This window comes from Rhinolophus sinicus, linkage group LG12 (genome assembly GCF_036562045.2).
Source record: "Rhinolophus sinicus isolate RSC01 linkage group LG12, ASM3656204v1, whole genome shotgun sequence".
In the NCBI taxonomy this organism is placed as follows: domain Eukaryota; kingdom Metazoa; phylum Chordata; class Mammalia; order Chiroptera; family Rhinolophidae; genus Rhinolophus; species Rhinolophus sinicus.
The window spans coordinates 11,232,045-11,258,217 of NC_133761.1; the positions used below are offsets into that span (position 1 = coordinate 11,232,045).

General features: G+C 40.4%; 2 protein-coding genes across 12 annotated transcripts in view; one reads left to right on the forward strand and one right to left on the reverse strand.

The window, feature by feature from the left end:
• Window positions 1-8,045, reverse strand: part of NSMCE2 (NSE2 (MMS21) homolog, SMC5-SMC6 complex SUMO ligase) — a 213,248-nt gene extending 205,203 nt beyond the window's left edge. For all 5 annotated transcript variants that reach the window (XR_012490921.1, XR_012490922.1, XM_074317044.1 and 2 more), the window contains exons 1-2: window positions 7,920-8,045; window positions 1,041-1,211 (exon numbers count right to left, since the gene is read on the reverse strand). Coding sequence is in view for 3 of the 5 variants with exons in the window: in XM_074317044.1 (XP_074173145.1) it covers window positions 1,041-1,197 (157 nt within the window). In the remaining 2 variants the exon portion in view is untranslated. The remainder of the gene's footprint in view (window positions 1-1,040; window positions 1,212-7,919) is intronic.
• A 36-nt stretch (window positions 8,046-8,081) lies between these two features.
• WASHC5 (WASH complex subunit 5) overlaps window positions 8,082-26,173 on the forward strand; it is a 63,245-nt gene continuing 45,153 nt past the window's right edge. For 3 of the 7 annotated variants that reach the window (XR_012490790.1, XR_012490791.1, XM_019722988.2), the window contains exons 1-9: window positions 8,082-8,268; window positions 13,388-13,693; window positions 14,157-14,302; window positions 14,992-15,076; window positions 16,031-16,131; window positions 18,307-18,499; window positions 20,672-20,824; window positions 22,460-22,573; window positions 24,141-24,312. Coding sequence is in view for 5 of the 7 variants with exons in the window: in XM_019722988.2 (XP_019578547.1) it covers window positions 13,496-13,693; window positions 14,157-14,302; window positions 14,992-15,076; window positions 16,031-16,131; window positions 18,307-18,499; window positions 20,672-20,824; window positions 22,460-22,573; window positions 24,141-24,312 (1,162 nt within the window). In the remaining 2 variants the exon portion in view is untranslated. Of the gene's footprint in view, window positions 8,269-8,459; window positions 8,602-8,955; window positions 9,062-13,387; window positions 13,694-14,156; window positions 14,303-14,991; window positions 15,077-16,030; window positions 16,132-18,306; window positions 18,500-20,671; window positions 20,825-22,459; window positions 22,574-24,140; window positions 24,313-26,173 lie in introns of all 7 variants that reach the window. The other 4 variants (XM_074316722.1, XM_019723053.2, XM_019723124.2 and 1 more) reach the window with 4 other exon arrangements.

Consider the following 26,173-nt stretch of genomic DNA (forward strand, 5'->3'; position numbering starts at 1 on the left):
ATAAAGAGAGAAATGGAAGATGGAAATAAGATTCTATTTATGTTTTCTAGAGCTAAAAAATCCAATACCTGAAATTAAAAATTTACTGAATAGACTTAACAGCAGATTAGATACTGCAGAAGATAAGAGTAATGACCTTGAAGACATAATAATAGAAACTATTCAAACTGAAGCCAGAGGCGAAAAAAAAATGGGAAGAAAATCAACTGAGCCTTACTGGCTTATGGGACATAATCAAGCAGTCTAACAAACATGTAATTGGAGTCCCAGAAGGAAAGGGGGGAGGAACAGAAAAAGTATTTAAAGAAATAGTAGCAGAAAGTTTTCCAAATGTGAACAAAACTGTAAGTCCACAAATCTATAAAGTACAAAAAACACCGGACAGAAAAAAACAAAGAAAATCACACCAAGGCCCATCATAATCATGTTGCTGAAAGAAAACCAATGATATCAAAAAGAAAACAAAAAAGATTATGTTGCTCCCGTTTCCATGTAACATAAAATAAACAATTCTAGTCCAAAGAGAGCATATAACATCTTTCTAGATGTTCTGATCAAAAAATGTTGGTCAAGTTCATCAATGCTGAATTTGTCTTACTTTGTAGAGGCCCTTTGGCAGTTCCCCAAGCATAAGCTTAATCTTTCTAGAAGGTAATCAAGCATGAACAAAATATAGTTACATTACTGGAAAAGAATTTATCAAGTGCATTTGTATACTGTGAAAGTCACAAATGTCACATACTTTTGATTGTAAGCTCCTTGAGGTCAAGAACTTTCATGTTTTAGCCTCTAAATTTCTAGTGCAATTTCTGGTGGCACCTAACTGTTAGAACACGCACGAATGAGCCAATCTCATTTCAGCCTGAGTACATCATTATGTGCTGTATGGAACGAGATGAGAAAACAGATGCCCAGAGGGATTAAATGATCGGCCCAAAGATACACATAAGGTGAACAATACCTCGCATCCCTAGAATAAGGCTAGCACACCAGTTACCTCAAAGTAAACACAAAAGAAATATATTTTAATTATTACTTACTCTGAGTTTCCACAAGATCCAAAGCAACACTAGAAGCTGTGTCCATTCCAGAGCTGATGCAGGACTGGAAGCTTTTTAAGGAGGAGAGAGCAGATTCCACACCGCTGAAGGATATAAAACCAGTTGAACCTGTGTTTGAACTAGAACGTCCTGGCATCTTGAAATTATTACCTAAGTTTTCAAACACAATAAAACAAAATTTATGAGTTAGAATAACTGCATAGGAAAATACAACTGCTATTAACATCCATATGAATGTATCCAAGCTCCCATAAGTGCCACACTAGTATATACATTCTCTATTCCTTGAAAGGATACCCAAGCATTGTGCCATTACCTAGGCCACCAAATATAGATTCACTCAATATATGGGGAAGGTAACGGTCTTCCCTTTTTAAAGGAGGGAGAATACTCTTCCAAAAGATTCCTTGATTCTCTGAAGAACTGAACAAGAGCACAGTTCTTACAAACTTAAAATATAAATGGGTTAGAAAAAGTACACTGCTTATTTGATGTATTTTTCTAAAAAGTGAAAATAACAAAATAGTTTGAAAACCTGTAATTTTTAACTTCCCTGACATCTATGCCTATTAAATTCTGAAAACTAAAAAAATATATATTCCTGACAGCTCCACTAGGTTCTAACAGATTTACAGATTTGGTGAGATCGCATATTCTGTTTCAGTAAAAGCAGAATTTCTCTATAAACTCTTGTCTTCTGATAGTTCATCCACTGTATCAGTTTCAATTATTACCTTCATATTAAACACTCCCTAATCTATACCTTCAACCACCAACACTTGAAGCTTTGGAACACTTATGTAAAGCTACCTACATAAAGACATCTTTGCTTAATTCAGAAACCATCTGAAATTCAATCCACTGAAACCAACTAGAAAAACAGAGAGAAAATTCACACAGGCTTAGAGGGATGGGAAGGCCATATGGTAGCAGGAAAAACAAGGTGTTTGCTTTAAGTCATCTAAACATGGCATGAATGCAGGCTCTGCGACTTCACTACTTACTGAGTGACCAGGGCAGTTTGCTTAAACTTCTCTGAACCTAAGTTTACCATCTTTAAAATGGGAAGGAATAACACAGTGTGGTCTAGCACACAGTACACTATTAATTAGCAATAGGACCTGGGGAACTGTCTATTATCTATGGCATTGCCGTCCTCTCCATCGCCACCACCGTTATCTCACAGCTGACCACAGTAGTTTCTTCATTATTGGTCCTTATAATTAGATTCATTCATTCATTCAACAATAGACATTGAGTGCCTTACTGTGTCAATCATTTAAAAAAGACACATTAAAAGACTCATTAAAAAAGACACAGGGTATAAAGGGAAGGGCACAGAGATGATGCCTACGCCGCTGATTTCTATTTTTGAGGTGTTAGTCTACCACAGACAATATCCATAATATAACTCATCAATTTAAATCATTCAGTTAACAAATATTTAGTATATTTTGGGGCATAGGGTAGAGGGTTGTCAACCCCAAGAAAAAAGATTTCCTGATGGCTAACTGGGCTCAAATTTAAAACAGAGCCTAGCAGTCATTTCCAAACTGGGGCCTCTCACACAAACCACGCTTCAGAGAGAAGAATGGGAGAAGCTTCCTGCCTCCTTGCACCACGTTCCTGCCATCTGAGCCACCTTTATAAAGGGGTTCCTGGAATTGTATTTCAACCAATAGGACTGAGACCTTCCCCATCCAATCAGAGCCATGCAGCTACATCCTCATTAGCATTTTCACCATCCAAAAGGAGAAGCTCCATTATCACCAATCAGGGCAGTGCTTTTGGGACCAAACTGTGAGCATTTGGAGTCCATATTTGCATGAAAATGGACCAATCAGGGACTGGGCAGCAGGGTCTTTTTCTCTATATAAGTCTGCTCCCTTCTGGCTCAGAGAGCGCAATATCCCTTTCCACCAGACTGAAGGCTGCATCTCCTAGGCTGAAGCGGAAACACCCAGAGCAGAGCAGGACGGGTGAAGTGCACCAGACAGGACTGGACCGGACCAGGCCAGAGCAGAACAGAGCTGTCTAGCCAGAGAGGCCTCATGCCAGGACCACTCACCCCAGGGCAGCCTCAGGGCCGTGCTATTTCAGAATTGAGCTGTAACACTATTGAGTTGTTCCATAGTCATGCTGTTCTCACAGCTAGGCTGGATCACAATTGAGCTGGATGCACTAATAAAGTTTCCTTCTTCACTGCACTCCAAATTGGGGTTCCCATTGGCACTGAATTGGCACTAACGACCATCAGTTGACAGGGTCTTAAGTGCAGGATAAAGAATCCAATCGGGTCAGGGTTGGTCAAATAGGATTTTTAGCTTTATTTTTGAAAATTTATCTTAACAATCAAGACCTGAAGCAAATACGGCAAAATGTTACAGATGGTAAAAGTCAAATGGTGGAACAAGGGTTCTTGTTATTTTATTTTCTAGGACTTTCTGTGCTGTTAAAATTTCACACCAAGAAAAAAAATATGACGATGAATAACCAATGATGATTTTTGAACATTTGTGTTTGGATGAAAGAGTGTTTATTTCCAATCTCACTTTACCCTGTTTCCCTGAAAATAAGACCTAGCCAGACAATCAGCTCTAATGCGTCTTTTGGAGCAAAAATTAATATAAGACTCGGTATATATTACGTTATATTATATTATATCATATTATATTATAGTATTAAGACCCAGTCTTATATTACAGTAAAATAAGACTGGGTCTTATATTAATTTTTGCTCCAAAAGACGCATTAGAGCTGATTGTCCAGCTAGGTCTTATCAGGGAAACACGGTATTACAATAAACAAGTTGCAACAGATTATACAATATACATACATGCAATAAGATGGAAAAATTTTAAATCAGAATCAAAAAAACAGATTAAAAGGAAAACCAAGTACATGACATTAGAAAGTAATCATGCAGCGTTTCGTATTCTTTAGTATTCCACACAGTATTATACTTGTAATGCTGTGAGCGTCTTGACAATCAAAACGAAAAGTGAATTACAGGGTTCTCTTTCTCCATAAAGCACACAGGAAATTCAGGAAAAATAAGGATGCCCCTGGCAATCAAAGCAGCATGGGTCATCATAATGAGATTATGTTAGTCATAGTGAAAAACATCCTCGACAATATCCTTACAATAAATGCAACAGTAAGCTTCTCTGGACTGCTTCTAGATTATTCCTCAGGGTAAGCTAAGGACAGGACACTGTGGCAGATACCAGCTCAGTGCCCACCAAATCCATACCGCTTCAACCTGGTTATACAGCTGGACCAGTTTGCAGCTATCTTTGCAGTGAGGTGTGACCATATGATTGAATTCAAGGTCATGAAACATGAGCCACTTCCAGGCCCAGTCCATAAAATCCACACATTTTCCCCATACTCTTTCCCATTTGATAGCTTGGAACAGGCAGGCAGTGACCATAGAAGCGATATACTGAAGATGGAGAATCACTGTATGGAAGGAGCTTTATCACTGCTTAGAGGAAAACTGCCCCCCAATCAGGCTCCATGTGTGAAAGAAATAAACACTTCAATTGTGCACAGCCATTTAGAGTTTGGGGTTTACCTATTATAATACCAACTGTTACTCAAAAAACACAATCTTGCAAGGATCAAAAGATAGGTATGGTTTGCGTATTCATTTTTCTAGTCTGTCGTCATGAAAACGTAAGTCTAAATTATCTTGAACACTGCTGTCCAATGGAACTTTTAACCATGACAAAAATGTTCTACAATCTACTGTCCAATACGGAAGCCACTAGGCATAGGTGGTTAGTGGTTACCTGAAAAGTGGTTAGTGTGACTAAGGAATTACGTTTTTAATTTCACTTAGTTTTAATCGATTTAAACAACCACATGTGCCTAGTGGTTGCTGCATGAAACACCACGGTTCCAGAGACACCATTATCAAAGCGTACTATATATAAACCAGAGTGGGTAAACAAGAGGGGGCAAAGCCACAGCATAAATGGCACATATTCTTGGAATATCAATTTTACTTACAGATAAACATGAAACATGTCATATTAACATAAACATGAGTTGCATTACGGAGTAGAAGATGGAAGCAATATAGAGTAGGGGTTAAGCATGCATCTTGGGGAGCCCGACTACCTAAATTCAAAGCCTGATTTTCTACATAAGTAGCTGAATGACTTTAGGCAAATGATTTAACCTCTCAGTGCTTCACTTTCCCTTTCTGCAAAACAGGGATGATCCAGTGCCTACCTGATCCAGTGCCTACCTCAAAGATTACGGCCAGTACTGAATGAGTTAATATAGATAATAAAACACTCAGAATAATCCCCAGCACATACATCTTTTAAAATGGGAGCAAATATTGCTATCAATGTTATCATTAAAATACGATGAGCAACAATAGAGTAATGCTTAAGAGAATGGACAATGGACACAGGTGTCTGAAAATTCCATCATGTCCATGCCACTGAAAATTGATTGCATGGGCTGGTTATGCCGCTTAACTTCTCTACCTGCAGTTTGCTGCCATGTGAAAAGCAGATCATATCTATTTCACAGTGTTATTAAGGATAAATTAAATGTTGTAGTTTTCTCAAACTTATCTGAGCTTAAGAATTAGTAGGAATACAAAAACTACAGATTATGGATACTATCTCAGACGTATTGCACCATAATCTCCAGTGGACACTCTGAGGAAACTATACATTTATGAAGCCCGCCAGATGATTCTTAGGATCAAACAAGTATGGACAACACTGAGAAAATTCATATACTGAGCCCCTAACACTCAATGTAATGGTGTCAGAAGATGAGGCCTTTGGGAGATAATTAGGTTTAGGTGAAGTCATGAGGGTAAAACCCTCATGATGGGATTAGTGTCTTTATTAGAAGAGGAAGAGACACCAGAGTGTGCGTTCTCTTTCCCCTCACCCCCACTACCATGTAAGGACACTGCAAGTAGGGGGGAAGGTGGCCGTCTGCAAGCCAGAAAGAGAGCCCTCCCCAGTATCCAACCATGCCAGCACTCTGTCTCCAAAATTATTACACTGTAAGTAATAATTTTCTGTTGTTTAAGCCACCAGTCTATGTTATTTTTTCAAACAGCAGCTGGAGCTAAGACACAATGTATACAAGTATTAATACAATCCAGGAAAAATGGGAAGTGTCTAACACGTGGTAACTCTCCTTACTATGTGAATGCAAAGTCACAATACTCCAGTGAAGCTGTGCACTTACAAAGAGCCAGGGCAAACTGCCTTCTGTAATTCTAGAGTATTTCAGGGGAAAATATTCAGAGTGGGAAGCAAAAGGAATGGACATGGCAGAAAGATGGAATAGACACACTTTTCCCTATTCCTCCCATGAAGTACAGCGAAGTACGTAAGTCACAGGACAACCCCGCAAACAAAGAATTTCCTGGCCCAAAATGCCAGTAGTGTAGTCGTTGAGAAACACCGGTTTAAATCAACCTCCTCTTAGAGCCTTCCTAGGTCACAATGATCTTTGTGTTCTCTGTACCTATGGTCTCCAAAAATATTGAAAACATGATTACGCATTTCCTGAGTTTTTCCCTAGCACGTTGTTTTGCCTCCCCTAACAGACCTCGTCTTAGGCAATTTGGGCTGCTGTAACAAAATACCATGGACTGTGTAGCTTATAAACAACAGACATGTATTTCTCACAGTTCTGGAGGCTGCGAAGTCCAAGATCAAAGAAAGCACCAGCATGGTGACGTTCTGGTGAAGGCCCTCTTCCTGGCTCACAGCCACCACCTTCCATAAAGGGCAAGGGAGCTCTCTGGAGCCTCTTTATAAAGGCACTAACCCCATTCATGAGAGCTCCACCCTCCTCACCTAAGCACCCCCCAAAGGCCCCACCTTCTAATAGCATCCCACTGGCATCAGGATTCCAATATAGGACTGGGGGGGGGGGGGCGACACAAACACTCAGACCCTATCAGATCTGTAACATTCGCTGTCGGCAGAACCAATTACCAGCTCATGGAAAACTACTTCTCTACTGTTGCATCCTCTTGCCTTTCGTACAGTACAGTGGCAGGCACAAAGCAAGTCATTTACACAGTGTGCTGCTCCTTTAAATCCATGGAGCCTATACAAGTTCAGCCAGAGCGGCATCTCCTTGTTCAAGATGCAAGGATACATCTTTCTTTTTGAAGCCTCCTCTTATCTATACAAGCAATTGTTTGTTCCCTTTCTCATGTTGCATCTCTCTCTCTCTCTCTCTCTCTCTCTCTCTCTCTCTCTCTCTCTCTCTCACACACACACACACACACACCTTCTATTATACAACACAATAAATCTCAGCACAACTATTTGCCCACAAGCCCGCCATTCCTTCACCTGGGAACGACGTAAGTTAACCCTCTGCCACATTCTACAGCATCTAAAACAGCTCCTCACACAAAACAGGCGATCAATACAGATTTGCCGCCAGTCACAACAGCAACCACCATCTCTAGGTCCCCGACAGGGCCCTACACTGGTGCCCTGGCGCTCCATTCTCATTACCTCTTCTCCTCACAACCACTGACAGGAGAAAAAAAGGAACCTGAGGGCCCAGAGAGTTTATTTAAACGACCTGCCCAAGGCCCTGCTTTCAAAGGCGGTTCCACCCTTATTTACGGCGATCAAGAATCTGTGATCTTTTCCCCATACACTTAGGGCTGAAGGATGGAAAGATGGGGTCTTGGAGAGGGAAGTACACTGTCCCTCATTGCCGAGGCGTTAGATAAAAACCAGGACCATAGCCCAGGGCGACACACCGCAGCTCAGGAGACGCGCGGAGAGCCCGAGAGGGAGGCGACACGCCCGCCACGCCCCCCATCACCGTCTCCCGCGTCTGCCTTACCTGGATGCGCGACCCAGAGCCGTCCGGCTGCACCCTGAATTCCCACACCCAGAGCCCAGCTCTTTCTCTAACTCCCTTCCCCTGAAGCTGACACTGAGAGCGCGGGCTCAGACGTCATCAGCCGGCGCCGGCGAGGGGTCACATGACGCCCCACCCTGCGGTCCGCCCCTTTGGTCACGTGACTGCCAGGGCCGCCCGGCGGAAGCCGGGGTCCTAGCCGGCTGAGGATCCGTGGCTGGGGATTAGAAGGGGGACCCTTGCGGAGAGGCAAAGTGGGGCCCCTAGTGCCGACTCCGCGCGCATCGTCGGCCCCGCGCGTGCCTGCGCCCTGGTGCGGCCCAGATAACAGGTGCGTGGAGTCAGAGTGCTCGCTACCCCCTTTTACGCGGTCCCCTGCCCCTCCCCCGCCCCGGAGGGTGGGCCGCGCTGGCCGAGGGGACACCAGTGGCATGGGGTGAGGCTGGTGGAGGAGCCCGGCGTGGAGGACTGAGGGGCTTTCCAGGGCAGGGGCTGCAGTCCAGGCTCTTCATCTCCACTTAGATGGAAATCATTGTCCACGCCGCTTTGGCGCTTTAGGAAGCGATGCTCAGCTGCTTGGCCCGCATCTGGTCCTCCCAAGTTTCCGGGAGCAGTGTTTTGTGGACGTCGTTATTCCTTCATTTACTCGCGAGAAAACTGAACGGTTAGTGAGCGCTTTTGCCATCTGACGGACTCAGGTTTGACTTCTAGTTCTGCCATGGGCGGTGAGTTTGGGCAAGTCAGTGCCCCTCTCTGCACCTTAATTCCCTCCCCTGTGACATGCTGGTGCCAAAGACTTCTGCATTTCGAACGTTTGTTCCTAGGAGCCTGTTTTGCCCGTGCTCTTACAGAGAAAAAACAAAATCAAAACCTTACAGAGCCCATAATGGAATGGGGTCTCCTGATTTCCTAGTGCATAGAGCTCGCTCCAACGTTGGTGATGCGGGGCGGGCGGCGAGGGCGGGGGCTTCTGCCCGCAACTAGCAACACCTTCCGGTTTTCCTTCTGTCTTTTCCAGGATGCAGGAATCAGGCTAGAAATGATCAGACTCATTTCAGAATTTTTCTGGAAGAGAGATGCCAGTCACTTTTATCTTGATCAACAATCATTTTTCTTGATACTAGGTTGGTGGAAACCATAACTTCTTCTTTATGGAACTGAGGTTTTATGAAAGGATAAAAATAGACCTATCTTCTTTTGTCGTCTGAGTAGGGTAAACAGTGGTTTGTCCCAGGACAATTTAATGTACTCCAGAATTCAGTTCTGTACTCGTTGGGTAATTGGTAGGATGATGCCACACTTCAAACTGAAAAACAGTTTCATACCAAATTCTTTTTAGGGAGGGCACAGCTCACAGTGGCTCATGCAGGGATCCAATCTGGCGATCTTGGTGCCACGCTCTAACCCAGGGGTGTCCAAAGTTTTTTCAACGTTTTTCACCAAGGGCCATATGCGGTAAAATACACAAACAGCCGGGTCACTCACTCCAGGTGAAGTACGTATTGCCTCACCTAGTTTATTTAAGTAAACTAAATGTATTTTTGGAATTTGCTGCGGGCCAATAAAAATTGGATCGCGGGCCACAGTTGGCCAGCGGGCCGCAGTTTGGACACCCCTGCCCTAACCAAATGAGCTAACCAGCTGCCACCCCCCACCCTCCATCATACCAAATTCTTAAAGATAAATTACAATCACTTATTTGGGTTCCTTGCAAAAGACAATTGGGAAATTGAGTGGGATCTCTGATTTCATTTCAGGCTAAATAGTAATACAACCTATATTGGAATTTTCTTCATTCTTAACATCAAGAGGACCAAATGGAAGGTTTAAAATAGCTTCTTCTACAATGTTTGCACCTCATTCTATAGTGATTTTTTTCAAAACTCAACCAAGTCTTAACACCTTCTGTAAAGCCACCTACCTCTGAGAATGCTGCAACATGGTTAGGCATCTTTAATTATGGTCTTAGATTCTATTCTTTATTAGCCAGTTTTTCAGCCAGTAATGCGGTATTTACCAAATACTCTAGCCAAGTAACATTTTGAAAGTTGCCTGCAGTGTAACTCTTGGGTAAGGATTTAAGCATTAAAATAAGAAATGCACACACACAAGTCTTGACTTATGTCATTATCCCAGATCTAAACCAACCTGACCATGTGCATGGAGGTGCTGAGTGTATCTGTGCATTTTTTGGGGGGGCGGGGGAGGGAGAAGTGAGGTAATGTTGTTTTGCTTCAAGCTGTTTTCTCCATGGCCCCATTGTCTGTCCTACCTGTTATCCAAAATCTGATAGCATTTAAACTTGTTCATCATAGCTTACCCTTCCCTCAATTAACTCAAGTTTCATGCTGCTGAGACCTGGGTTAGTTTGGTGGTCTCCAGAGGACCTCCGTAGGTGGCTTTTTACCCATTGTTTATTATTTTAACACTTTTCATCTCTCATTTTCCAAGCCAGAGCATATCTGTGGGGAAAAAAATAAAAAAGGAATGAAACTACAGCCTGAAATTCAGGCCGAAATTCAGCCTGTTAGAGATCGATGTGGCTTAATAAGCACGCATCACAGAGAAAACAGAAAGGACTTGTTACTAATTCATGCCTTAATGTGTAGTATAGGGTGCCCTCTTGAGAGACCATTCTGGACAACTGTAGTAGCTTCTCAGCCACTATCTGACCCACCCCTGTCTACCTCCTCTGATCTTTGCGTCTACCCCTTGCTCACTCTGCAGTAGCCAGCTGGCCAATTTGCTATTCCTTAAATTCATCCAGCACATTCCTGCCCTGGGGCCTTTCTACTTACTTGTAACCTCTGCCTGGAATACCTTTCTCCCACATCATGATCTATTGTAAAATAACAAACTACCCCAAAACCCAGTGACTTAAGACAGTAAATATTATCTTATAGTAGTTCCTGTGGTCAGGAATCAGGGCTATGGGTCAGCTGGGTGCCTTTGGCTCAGTCAAGCTGTGAACAGGAGCTGTTGGCTTTTGTGAAGACTCACCGGGAGTTGGGATCCATTTCTAAGCTCACTAGAGTGGTTGCCGGTAGCTTTTCAGTCCCTTGTCACATGGGCTCCTCCACAGGGCCCTTACAACATGACAACTTGCTTCCCTTAGGCACCTTAGAGAGGGTGCCTAAGCTAGAAGTCACAGTCTTTTTGCAATCTAATTTTGGAAGTGATATCTTCCGCATCTGGCATCTTCTGGTCTATAGAAGGGAGTCCATAAGTCACACTCAAGGGAAGGGTCCTGTAGGGACGGAGTCCCAGAGAGCAGTTCCCAGGCTCTTGACTTCATGTGGAAAGGTGCTGGCTTGAGTAGTAGATGGCCGTCAGGTGTGACTAGTTGGCCATCAGCTGTGACCAGTTAGCCATTAGTCATTAATATAACTGCCGTGGCTACGCTAGCAAGCGCGGATTGCGGCTAACAAGTGTGGTTAGCAAGCGGATTGTGGATTGCGGATTGTGTGGCTCCTACTTCCTGTGTCTCGCTCGGCTGCCAGCAAGACTGGGGTGCAGGAAGACCTCTTGTTGGGGTACTGGGAGATGTTTCCTTTTGTGTCTCGATCAGCCGCCAGTGAGAATATAGTGGTATGACTCCCCTATCTGTGGCTCCATTGTTATTCCTTTTTGGCCTCACCATATCCTGCGTTCTTGTGCAGGAAGCGGGAGCTGAGACCCTGCATGACAGGTCCTACACGGGGCATGAATAAAGAGGTGGATGTCACTGGGGACCATCTAGGAGGCTGCTGACCACACTTACATACCCTACTGCTCGCTCCCTCGCTTCCTTCTGGTACCTGCTCAAATATCACCTTATCAGGGAGACTTTCACAAACCACTCTATTTAAAATAGCACATGCCCTATCCATTTATCCTGCCTTTTCTTCATAGCAATTATTAGAGCCTGACACATAATGTACTTTTCTGTTCATCTCTTCCCTGCTCCCAATACTATATAGGCCTCATGAGAGCAAAAGCTTAGTTTTGTTCACTACATTATCCTCAGGTCTTAAAACAGTGCTTGGCACATAGTAGGCACGGTTTAAATATTTGTTGAAGGAATGAATCTGTATCAGTAGGAACACTCTGACCTGCAACTAATCCAAAACCCAATTAACAGTCAATATACTGTAAACAGTTCAAGTTCATTTAATGAGGATTAAAATGAATCAAGGAACCAACAAGTCAGTAATATCAACAAGAATTTAGATTCTGTCCTTCCACCCACAATCCTCAGGTTCATGGCTTTTTCTCTTAAGCTTGTCACCTCATGGTCTCAAGGTGGCTACTGTGGCTTTGGGCATCAAATGTTCATTGGACCAGATTCAAAGGCAAGAATAAGGGGGATAGCCAGGGCAGAGAGAGGGGAATTTCTTTTTAAATACCTCTCCTTGTAGCAGGACAAAAAGACATTTCCTGGAAGTGCTACAGAGACTTCCTCGTATCTCATTGGTCAAAGCTGAGTCACATGTCTAATCTAGCTTCAGGGAGGTGGGAAAGTAAAAGTGCAAATGTTGGGAAAGACACAGTTGTTCATGAAGTTGAAAAATAATTCAGGCTTCCATGCAGCTGACAAATGATGACCTAGCTAAATTAACAATGAGAGGAGAGAAATGCAACAAAGGTGATGACACAAATTAACACTTCAAAAGATAATGATTTGAAAAAGAATTGGGAGAGGACTTTGGGAAAATGAATGATGCCTTGAAACTTTTTTTGCAAAAATTACCTTTTTAAACAAAATGCTACGCAAGTCCACTATGAAGTACAAGACACTATTATCAAAATTACAATCTGGTGAAATAAACTTTTGATTCATTCTTGGCTTGTCTGTTGAATCAGTACAGAGTTGTTGCATTTTTTACTCTAAATTTTGTTAAGTATAAAATTCACTTTCATCAGTTTTAATTATATCATTTCAAGGTACATTCCTAATGAAACTTTTCCACTGCTTATTATGAAATATTTGTCCTTAGTTGAGAGTCAATGTATAGCCTTTCTCCGGCATGTATTAGCCTTGATAACAAGGACGTCTTATACTTGACATGTGAGAAAAACATTTTTAAAGGTTGTTCCCTCACCAAATTCTAGTGGAGTTTAGGACACAGGTATTTTTTTCCCAAAGATAAAACAAGTGACATGGTTCCTGTAAGGAAAATTTCATAATCAGTGCCCAATTTAGGACACATTTGAACCACACATGCCCAGGGGTTCCTTCTCCCAAGCTCAGAAATCAGCTACATCATGTCTTTCCTCAATGGGGAGAAGTGAATAAAGGGTTGAGTGTTAATTTAGCAGAGTCCCTCCACATGGAAATCATAAAGAGCAGAGGATAAATGCCCTCCCTCCTATATCAGAAGTCATTTGGGGGGAGAGGTAGTTCGGGAGAAAAAGATTATGTTTCACATGCTTCCTTAAATGGACATTTTCATCCTTTTTTTTGGATACAGTTTCTTTAATGGAGCAGTCAGTCTGTCCGCAAACCTGGGTTCATCAAATGATTGACAGACCCCAGCTCTGAAGCCAGTGAAACATTCCAACCGGGCACTGAGTAGTGGATGATCCTCACGATGTTGGACTTTCTAGCTGAAAACAACCTCTGTGGCCAGGCCATCCTAAGGATCGTTTCCTGTGGCAATGCCATCATTGCTGAACTTCTGAGACTGTCTGAGTTTATTCCTGCTGTCTTCAGGTTAAAAGACCGAGCAGATCAACAGAAATATGGAGATATCATATTTGATTTCAGCTATTTTAAGGTAATCTTCCCCTATAGCATTTTTATCACTGTCTTTTCTACAAAAGCATGCTTTCTCTAGGAACCCTGAGACTCTGAGAGGTTACGTCATTATGGAGAAAGAGTTAAAGAGGAAAGCTTTTAAACCAAATTTAGTATCAGCTAACTAACTCGAAAATAATATAAAGGAAGCCCTAACACAATGTAATTAAATTTTAAGGAGATAACTTTGGTGTAATATATTTCACATTGAAGCACCCCACACTTGAAAGCATGCTAATCAATGGTTGCAATTCAAATTCATTTCTTTCAAAAGGATTTTGTATCTAGGCTTCTTTTATCTTCATTACTTTCTGTTGCTCTGCTTTCAATTTTTCACATCCTTTCTAAGGCACAAGAACAAACTTTAAAAACACTATTTAGAAATTTCTACCAACAAGTATTATTTTTATTGACGTTTCACATAAATGTGTTTTTCTTCTTAGGGTCCAGAATTATGGGAAAGCAAACTGGAAGCTAAGCCAGAGCTACAGGATTTAGATGAAGAATTTCGTGAAAACAACATAGAAATTGTGACCAGATTTTATTTAGCATTTCAAAGTGTGCATAAATATATTGTAGACTTAAACAGGTATTGATTAATTTAGTAATAGCTTATTCTAATAGTAAATTAATGGAGAAGGAAAGGGGACGTATTAGAATGTGTACATCTTTCTCAATTACTACAAAATGTATAGCTTCTATCATACATAATTGTTTTTCGCTTTCTGTGGCACTAGTCATTTTAAATATTTAGAGTTTTATTATAATTTCCTGTTCTTGTAAAGTATTATAATAATCTTGGTTTATACTAAGTTATATGGCTTTCAATCCTATAGTTTATGATGATATTCTAGTATATTACACATGAGAAGTGAAAAAAAAAAAGGAATGTATTTTTGTAGCATTGGTAACCATAGCCTTCCTTCTTATCCCTAACCACACAATATTCTCTTTCTTCCCACCCTTAACAATTCATTACTCATTAGCTTTTAAACTATTCCATGTTCTTATGCCATTACTCCTAAAATATTTGTAATTCATAAAATCAGGACTAGGGAATATTTCTTTTACTTGCAATAGACATAAATATCAACCTGTGGCCCTAATCACAATGAGTTTCAGCTCACAAGTTTGTTCTTAAGATCATGAAGAACTATTTGAAGGCCAGGATGCCTGGTATCTTACCTTATCTTTTGAAAATCTTTGCTTTCCTTCTTCAAAGATGTTGTTAAAGTTTTCATTATCAATGAATAACTTGCTCTGGGGTTTCACTTCTAGATATCTAGATGATCTCAATGAAGGTATTTATATCCAGCAAACCTTAGAAAGCGTGCTTCTCAATGAAGATGGAAAACAACTTCTAGTAAGTAATAGTGACCATGTAAAATAGAAATTCAAGAATGTCAAGCTTAGTGTGCAATGTCAGAGGTAGTGGATGGGGGAGAGGGGTTGTCACTGTGTAAGGGATATAAATGATAAATGTCTAACTATTACATTCTTTTGTGCACCTGAAACTAATGAAAAAAAAAGAATGTCAAGCTTAGCATCACTTTTTTTCCCCTGTAAGTCACAGAGACGTACACAATACCCTTTAAAGCAAAGCAAAATAAACTGATGATTATCTTCTGACAGGTCTATATCTGGATTTAAAACATAGTAGACATTGGACAGAATACAAGTGAATAAATATTTTGTGGAGGTTCTGAGCTTCCTCAGTGTAACAGTCTTATCTTCTTTGCCTTATGCATCCCAGACATCTGTCCTGGTGCTTCGTACATAGTGATCACTTAAGAAATGTTTGTTAAGTGAATGACTTAGAGTTAGTCATTACATTGGGATTCCATTTTGTTATCCTGAGCAAAATATCAAAAGCAGTCCAACTGAAAAATAATTATTGTGAGTTAAAATTTCTTTATTTAGTTTTAAAGATCATTTTTATTAGTTTCAGTTTAAAGACAGAACCAGACTGGGGAGCATTTTTCGTTTTCTTTTTTCAAATTAGTTTCAGTACATGCTAGTACAATATAGCAATTCGACATTTTTATACCTTACAGTGTTATCACCCCATTAATTCTAGTAATCATCTGTCACTGTGTAAATTTATCACAATATTATTGACTATATTCCCCTTCCCCTTCTTAAAATTTATTTTGCATGAACTCTTCAAAGCCCATCTGTACAATTGAGAGCCCTTTGGGGGAAACCTGCATTCTCTTTGTCATATAAAGCTTTTAGGAGGAATGGGAGCAAAGTGATCTTTTTAACCATTATCAACATCACTCTGGTGAGTCTGACCATTGTCTTTTTCTCTTCATAGTGTGAAGCATTGTACTTATATGGAGTTATGCTGCTGGTCATTGATCAAAAGATTGAAGGAGAAGTCAGAGAGAGAATGCTGGTTTCTTACTACCGATACAGGTATTCCTGGGCGGGGACTACCAAAAGCACAGCTGTTGGTAAAATGCAGTATAGGTTTCCATACTACTTTTATTGTGAACTGCAGCAATATGATCTAGGATGCAAAGGATTCTTATCTCTTTTGAACATAATGTACAAATACAGCAATTACGCTATAATATTAGATTGGTTGAAAAGTAATTACGGTTTTTACAATTAGTTTTAACCTTTTAAACCGCAATTAATTTTGGACCAACCTAGTATCATCATAATAGATTAGCTATTATATATAGTATTGATAGCATTATATGTAAAATATTATGTATAAATTAATGACAGTGTTATATACAAAATAATCTATATATTAGAGATTATTAGCGATATATAGATTATTATGCCCATGATGGTACCTCAGGAATCTGAATTTTTTTCATCTTATATTTGGGAATTTTGGAAGTCTAATGAGTGTTCTTTTTGGATTTATTTTAAGTTTTCAAATACTACTCCTTGGCAGATGTAAGGAAATGAATTGAGTTTTCTATTTTTCAGGACTTTGAAAAGTTATCACTAGGGGTCAGGTTGAAAGTGTATTCTCACCTATATCTATGTGTGAAACAAAAACAAAACAAGCACCAGCACAATCACGATCATGCTACGTATGTCTATACAGAGCTGTGACTTCAAGAAGTAGAGGCTTAAAACAATAGAAGTCACCTTAACCAACTGTAATTCTGGTACTTCGCACACAGATTTCAATTTGTTTAATTCATGAGTCAAAATCTGGAGACAAGGTCAATGTCAAAAACTGTCAATAAGCAGGAATCAGGAACTTGGGCTAAAGATGTGCTGACTAGAATTAACATTTTTAAACTTGAAAATTAGGACAAAATAAATAGGACAAGGAGGCAGATCCTCAAGAGAGAGATTGTTGGGGACATATTTTCAGAGACACCTGGTACTGCTGCCTCCTCAGCAGTAAATTAATCTTTAGCTACTTGACTAGCCTGCTTCCTTTCAGCTTTATTATATGAGCGGAGAGTATCCACCAGCATGCATAATTCATTCACATAGGTTTGACCATGAGCTGTAACATCCATGTTTTTAAAAATGAACTTTGAATGGCCTCACCAATATTTCTGAAAGTTCCTGGGAAGAACAACAACAATAAACAATGTAAAGAAGAAAAAAAGTTTGCTTCTCAAACCCAGCTTTCACAATGGGGCTTTGTCCCTTTGGGCACAGCAGCTAATTCATTAGGATGCAAGGATCCATTATTGCAGTGACACTGAAAAATTGCAAGTCAGAGTTGTGGTAAAGGAGATTCTTCTATCTAATAGGATATGATAGGATATCCAATGTATCACAGAGCACACCTGCTCTGTGATGACCTCCAGTGGGAGGTCATCTTCAAGTCTAAGATTCTTTCAGTCTCTGAGGAATTACTACTCCAGTCGATAGAGAAAATCACAGAGGTTTTGGTTAAGTCTCTATAGACAGTGCACCTTGGCAAGAAAAACTAGTTAGTGTATATTCCACCTTAAATTAACATACGTTTTAAAGTTATTTTGTAATTTATGAAACATTGGTACAGGTTCACATTCCTCATGCACAATCCTGAAATCTAAAGAGCTCGGAAATATATACATACACACACGTGCTCACACACACAGTTGCACACAGAGTAACTCCTAAAATAGCAAAACGTGATCTAACCTGAAATCATATGGCATCAAAATCTGACCAGAGTAGATATGAGGCCATAGGTAGTTTTATTTATCTCACTTGTGAGTATTCATAAATTTTACTGCAGAAATGTTAATGTGTGTTGATCACGGCATGCCAGCTGAGACTCTAGTGGAGTATTATATCGTACATAATCTACGTACCATATTACTTTCTTATATTTGAAAAATGCTATATTCTGAAACAAATCCAGCCCCATGGATTTTGCAAAAGGGATCATGGACCTTTTACTAGAACCACATTTACATATAAGAACCCATCTTAATAAGTTTGCTATAACAGGCTTTTTGAAAATATAATTTAGAATCTTAAGGATATAAATTGACCCATGGTCATATCTAACACTATATAAATTCAAATTATAGTGAAATTCTGCTTTGTTGGACTTCTGAGTTTTTAATGTGTGTGTGTGTGTGTGTGTGACACTTTATTTCCCTTGTAACCATGGCTCAGTGCCGCTCGATCTTCTGCTGATTCAAACATGGACGATATTTGTAAGCTGCTTCGAAGTACAGGTTATTCCAGCCAACCAGGAGCCAAAAGGCCACCCAACTATCCTGAGGGCTATTTCCGGAGAGTGCCTATCAACGAATCCTTCATCAGTATGGTCATCGGTCGACTAAGATCTGATGATATTTACAACCAGGTGGGGATTAAGTCTGTTAAAGTCTTAGGAGTTCTAAAGACTGATTTCACTTTCCTCCTCAATTACTCCTTCCTTCAATGAGTAAAAGCAGCCAAAAACTATTTAAAACCTTTTAAGCTGTGCTCTGGGATGGGAGAGGAAAGGGGTATAATAATTTGGGCAGAAATCGAGATTTCAGGGAAGCAATGGGATTTGAGCTGTATTTGGAAAGAAGATGCATTCGTTTAGTCACTCATTTAAGGAATAGTCTTTGAGGGTGTGTTATGTGCCTGTCCATGCGCTCGTACTGGGGACCCATCTCCGCTGAAGGGAAGCCACGGCCCCTACACATACTGAGCTTGTAGCTAAGGAAAGAAGACCGACAACTAAAGCAATCACAGTAAAGCAAGATGAGTGTTAGCTTAGGGGACACACCAGGTGCTGTGGTGCTATAACGGGGGCAGCTAGATTGCGACAGGTGACAAAGGGGACACAAGGGGAGGCCAGGCAAAGAGGGCAGTAGGAGCAGGAGTAAAGATCCTGCAGCATATGAGTTTCTCACTTTCCTCCCTGGGTTGTGTTTCATTCACTTACTTACAAGGATACAAAAGAAAATTACCATTTGACCTTTTTCTGAAGAATACATAATTTTAGGTATTGTTTATATTTTTCTTACCAGAGAGAGTAAAGGGTTGGGCCTGTGATAACTGGGTATCATGTGTCACAGAGCACACCTGCTCTGTACAGTTCTTTAGGTAACCTGTTAATTTTCTGTATGGATATGTTAAGGGTAAATAAAAGAGTTTTTTAAAGACACCTCAACATCAGGAGCTACCTATAGATACCAGGTCTCCATATTTATTGCCATTTCTTGAGAATTCGGTGTGAACCAGAATCAGGAGGGTTTTTTTCATATATCATTTTCTGTATTCGTCACAGTAATCTTGCAAAGTAGGCAACATTATCCTCATGTTGCCATTGAGAAAAATAAGGCTTAGAGCACTTCAATAATTTACACAAGGTCACCCAACGAGACAGCAGAACCAAAATTGAATTCAGGTCTGTATGATTTCAAAGCCCATGCTGTTTCTTTACTCCAGTAAGATCGTTACCCCTCCTGCCTCTTACATGGTCCCTTTTGTCCACGTCTCAGGGCAGTGTGTTTCACTTTTCTCCTGGCACTGTGACCTTTATTAACATGGGTTAAGCTGTGGTTGTGTTGTGTGTCCACCCTGAGCTCTGCCCTGCACCTCTCCCATCCCTGGCCGATTGGACCAGGGCAGTCACTTGACCCAAGATGGATCAGATTCCCTTCTCCAGGTACTTTAGCCTGAGACACAGTTTCTGGACTCAACATGCAAAATTTGGAGTTTGGGGCAGCCTCATCCTGCCATGTTATAGAGAACAGTCTGGAGAGAGAGAAAAGTTGGGCAAATGGGAGAAACATGAAGACTTTCTGGTTTGTAGCCTCAGGAGCTTCCAGAGACCTGACCTGTTTCCTGTTTGCAGAGTCCATGTGACATTGCTCTGTCTGTCTTTGTGACAGTTCCCTCCATTTCTGCTTATGGTCCTTGAGGTGACACAGGCTCTGCAGCCAAAGATGCCTTTTGCATGAGGCGATGGAGCCCTGGGGCTCACAGGCATTTAAAAGACAGGCAGAAGGACAACGGCCAGCAAAGCAGACTGAGTAGAAGAGTGGTGTCTGGGAAACCAGAGGAGAGAGTTTCATTCCTGAAAGACTTTAAGTGAGAGCACTAAAAAAAGGCCACTGAATTGGGTGATTGTGAAAGTCAAATTTCCGTGAGTTAAAGAATAAACAGGAAGTGATTAAATAGCAAAAGTTTGTATGGACTCTGTCAGTTCTAAGAGATTGTCTGTGGTGGGGAAGGTAGAGAAATGGACAACTCCTGGGAGACGTAGGGTTAAAACTTTTTTTTTTTTTTTTTTTTTTTTTTAAGGAAAAGACTTAGAATTGCAGCAGAGTCAAGGGCTGGAAGGAGGAGAATAATATCGTGTGGTTAGGAATAAGAAGGAAGGCTGTGGTGAGCAGTGCCACAATCTGACAGTTGCTTCCAGTGTCCAGGATCCTCCAAGGAGACAGACTTTTAGAGACTGATCTATTCTAGAACTAGATCCTTTATTTGGCATATGTTACCAACGCTGCCTCTTCCGGGTCTCGTCCCTGTGTTGCAGGTGTCAGCGTATCCTTTGCCGGAGCATCGCAGTACAGCCCTGGCCAACCAGGCTGCGATGCTGTATGTCATCCTCTACTTCGATCCTTCCATTCTTCACACCCATCAAGCAAAAATGAGAGAGATAGTGGATAAGTACTTTCCAGATAACTGGGCAAGTATTATTAGTCTTTTTTTCTCTGTAACAAGCTTCTCAGAAAACTGGGTTTTCCATTCTTTTGGCCTATAACCCAGAGTTCATAATGTTATAAATAGTGAGACGTAAAATCACTTAGGTAAAATTACTTTAAGTGTGTTGAGAATTGTATAAATCATAACATGAAGGAATAAACTAGCCAGTGAAATTTCCTGGTGAACCTATTAGTTTTGTTTCTTAAATAGATACTCTCAAGGTAAAACCATGTATTAAAATGTATCTTCCTTTCGCTACAGAAATTACAACTAAGTTACAGAAGGATTTCTGTATCCTTTTCTCTTTTATGAATCCTAGCTAGCAGAATTCATCTGACTTGTCATTTTATGAATAGGAATTTCACTTTTATAGTAAGTTTTATCTATAAGCTAATATTGATGGGGCTATAAAGATTTACATTGCTGCGGGATATGCTTGTAATTTTTTAAATGTTTCAGTTAAAAATATTAATTCTTCAAAGAATAAAACTGACATGACATAGTTAATATACATGAAATGTTTCCTTTGCACACAGAGATTTTAACAAAGTACAGGGAATTGGATGATGTTCTCAGAGGGCAGACTTTATTTCATCATTTCTTACCAGCTTGAATCACAAACTCTCTGTGATGAGGGTTGTGAATGAGGAAATTTACTGATGAGAAGAATAAACTACAGTTCAGAGATGATGTTTCCCGTCCATGAATAAATCATCCTCATGAGCTAGGAGTTGAGGGGCCAAGAAGAGAACTGTGCTAGTCTGGCTTCATTTGCCTACACTTAATAAAGAAGCATTGACCATAATGCCGTGTCCTCAGAAACACTTAATATTAGGGAAGGTCAAAATCCAGTTACATGATGCTTACAATATATGCTCCTATGAAAGCACCCTGGCACAGTGAAAGGAATGGAATAAAAATAAATGTAAATGCTAGGCAAATGCCAACCAATAAAAAGCTAGTGAGAAAATACTGGTATTGCACCAAGAGAATTTTAAAGAAAAACATTAATAGGGATGATGAGGGACTGTATAAAATATTTTTTTAAATAAATGGAAAACAATTTCTTTCGCACAGATATTTTTGGGAAAACTTTGGTTTGCTTTTCTTTATGAAAAAATTTATGTTAGCATATAATTAGTTTATTGTTATTTTAAATGAATTAATATTTTTAAATTTTTCAGTTTTCATGTGTAATACAATTAACAGCAATAGATATAACCCACATTAAAATGAAAATGTTCTTTGGGGTCTTTAGTAACTTTTAAGAGTATAAAGGCTGAGATGAAAATTTTTAAGTATGTTCTCTAGTCAATGTCAAAGTCTGCTTTTCTGTCCCCTTTCATTTTTCTTCATCTAGGATCTAACCCACAGCAGTTTGAAAGTTTGAAAGCAGTTTATTTTAGTTACTTTTCCATGAATAACAACATTGTCACTCTTGTTCCAGAGTGCTCAGAAGGAAGAACACTTACCTATATATCTGGAAAATCTTGGTTTTTTCATTGATTTTCATTGGCATAACATTTAAACTTGAAGGAGTGGACGATGTCTTCTCTAACTTTGCATTTTCCCAGCCCCTTGCCTTGAATGACTACTGACTGACTGTGTCCTCTTTCAGGTAATTAGTATTTACATGGGGATCACCGTTAATCTAGCAGATGCTTGGGAGCCTTACAAAGCTGCAAAAACGGCTTTAAACAATACCCTGGACCCTTCAAATGTCAGAGAACAGGTAGGTTCTGGCTGCTCAGAGAGGATCCTCAAACAACTGCTATCCTATGTGAATAGGGTAGGAAATGAGCTAAGTAGGTTTCCCAAGTCATTTGGAAGATGTCCACGAAAATATGAATGCAATGATTAATGAAAAGTGAATTTTGTACGTCAGAATAAGATAGATGACTATGGATTTTTACCTTATGTGATATATGTAGATGGGAGACTTGGGTCCTAAGGAAGATTCAACAAACTAAGATGAATCAGAGTAACAGGGTCCCATTGACTTCATGTACTCTTATTAAAGACTGTCCTTATAGATGGAGCTACTTTCACCAGTAGCTATAATTTGAATGTTTGCATTAGTAGCATGAGTATCGAAGATGGTAACTGAACGTAGGCAATATGCCCTGTAATTTAAATTCATCATTTCTGATGTGTAAAATAACTAACAAGACTAAAGATATTCGTCGTTGTAGTTTAAATGGCTACATTGTGTCTCTTTGATTAGAGCACAGAACAAAAGGAAATAACCTGAATAAACAGAAGAATGAAAACTAAAGTTAAATTCTAGCATCCTTGGTATTTCTAAACAGTTCTCTTCCTCAGCCTGGCTGCCTGAGTTTTTGAGTTTCCAGTGTGGATAGAATAATATTGATTCAAAGAATGTTTTATTCAAATAAATTGAATTCCATTAGTAATGCACAAAATAATTTCAATTTTGGAATGTCTCCTAGAAAGATATTAGGGAAGTGATGCTTCTGTGCTAAACCGGCATCAGAGCATTAATTTTTCATTACTAAAGTTCCTTTCCAAAAGTGCATCTTCTCATTTGTGATATTGTAAGAAGTTCTTCAGAGTCTCCTGATGAAGCACCTAGGGATAATTTTAAACTAACCTGACTTGGTTAATGGTGTTTAACATTTAACTCTTGGTTTAGGTAAAGCAGAATGACCAAATATCCAAAAGGCTGGTTTGAAAATTCACTTTTGATACACTGAGGTGTGTTTTTTGTTAAACTGTCATGTATTCGTAGAAGCCTCATCTTTTAGTGTTTTTGCTCTGCTCTGCCTCCGTTGTTGGTAATAATAGAAAGAACAGATAGTTTAGCTTCTGCTTTATGTTTCTTTTCCACCCAAGTTGAGACAAGGGATCGTAGGAACCACTTGACCCAGGTCCCCAGTTTACATTTAAAGAAACCAATACGCAAAGGTTAAACCCAAAGTCAGACAATATTATATCACAGCCAGAGCTAGATTTTAGGCTCTTAATTCTTACTCCAATATTCTTTTCAAAAATGTCCAGTAAAGCACTTGCCTTTGAGCCTTATCGACTGGAAGCTCCAGGGAAAAATCAGTTTTCTTGTGTATTTTAGCTTCTAGAGGCTATCTGTATTCCTTGGCCTGTGGCCCCTTCCATTGTTAAAGGCGCACAGCCTTGCCGACACCTTGGATTTAGCCTAGTGCATATGTTATTCATCTCATACAGAAATGGTATCATCTGTGCAGGGATTTATTTGAATCTGATTCACTTTCAAGAGAATTCTCTTTATATTTTTATGTAATTCAAGTTTTTCATTTTCAAAGGCAAGCAGATACGCTACTGTCAGTGAAAGAGTGCACGCCCAAGTGCTACAGTTCCTGAAAGAAGGTTATTTAAGGGAGGAGATGGTTTTGGACAACATCCCAAAGCTCCTGAACTGTCTGAGAGACTGCAATGTAGCCATCCGATGGCTCATGCTGCACACAGCGGACTCGGGTAAGTGCAAAAGGTGTGGCCGTCTGCGTCACTCCTATAAAGGCTTTCAGAATTAAGATCTACTTCATGATGCAAAGTGCGTTAGCCCTTGAATGAGCATCAAGTTGCTTTTCTAAATGAGTCATTTTTGTGTCTGCTTGGATAAGTTAGCGGCCCAGCTAACGGATCCTTTGTCAGGTACTACGAGGTGCCGGGAAATCTGAGGAAATTCACCTCCCATGTTCAAGGAGCTTGTCACTGGTCAAACTGGGGAGATGGGGTGTATCCGTATGAGAAAGTACAAGTACAGATCTGTGGTGGGCAGAATAATTCCTCAGCCCACCCTCCCAAAGATATTTATGGCCTAATCCCTGGAACCTGTGGGCATGTTATATGGCAAAGGGGGATTAAGTGGAAGATGGAATTAATGTTGCTAAACACTTGACCATAAGTAAGGAGATTATCCCAGTGGAATCACAGGGGTCCTTATATCTGGAAGAGGGGAGCAGAAGAGACAACTAGAGAGGTGGCATCCTGAAAAAGACTGGACAAGCCATTGCTGGCTTTAACAATGGAAGGGGCCACAGGCCAAGGAATACAGGTCGCCTCTAGAAGCTAAAAAACACAAGAAAACTGATTTTTCCCTGGAGATTCCAGAAGGAGCACAGCCTTGCTAACACCTTGGATTTAGCCCAGTGAGACCCATTTCAGACTTCTCACCTCTGGAGCAGTAAGAGAATAAATTTATGTCATATTAAGTCACTAAGTTTGTGGCAATTTGTTATACCAGCAATAGGAAACTAATAACAAGGTCTGAGCCAGTGACTAAAGCCAGATGTGTGAAACAGTTGGTGGGATCTGAGTTCAGAGCAGCAGAGACACATCACTTCGGGTTGGGGGACAGAGGTGGTCGGGGAAAGCTCCACACAGAGGTAGGCGCTGACTGGCCCTTGATGGTTCGTGAAATAAAAAGCACAAGAAATTCTAGACTGGAGACATAATGGAAGAAGAGGAATTTTGGATTACAGAAAAAGATGGACCCACTGAGTTGAAAAACTGGCTGGATCAGAGTGCTTAATTAAGGGAGATTGGGTCTTCACCTTTTCTGTGTCATGGTCTTCTTTGAGACCCTATTGGCTGTCAGGGTCAGGAGCTTCACAGATTGTGTGAAGTACCTGCACAGGGTCCTGAGCCTGTGACTTTAACACCCCTGGTATAATGGTAGAAAAACGAGTAGTTTGGACTAACAGCTGAGCTTGTTCAGAGCTGACACAATTCCTTACACAGTAAGTCCTTACTTAACATCAACAATAAGTCCTGTGACGATAAATGAAAAGAGGTATAAGGAAATCAATCTTACCACAGGCTAACTGATATAAACAAGAGTTAAGTTCCTATGGTATCGCATCAACATTATAATGTTATTTGAGGACCTGCTATACTTAGTAAATGCTCGATGACATTAATTAACTAATGACTTCACTCCTCCAGAGCTACATGCCCCTCCCGCTGAGAGTGGTGTCATTTAGCTGCCCTGTAAAGCCTTCTGCTTTTGGTTGTTTAATCATCAAACTTTTCTTGAGAACTTACCCTGAGACAGGTACCACTTTCAACACCTTGTTATTTCAGATGAGGTTGTGGCTCTAAAAAAATTCTACGGGGGTGGCCAGTTAGCTCGGTTGGTGAGAGCGTGGTGCTAATAACACCAAGGTTGCCAGTTCGATCACTGCATGGGCCACTGTGAACTGCACCCTCCTTAAAAAGAAAAAAAAAATTCACACCAGATTATTCTGCAGCCTTCCTCTATCTACCATCTGTTTCCACTTCCTATGAGTAGCCAGCAGTGGGAACAACAGTTGAAGTTCCCCATCCTTTGTATCTT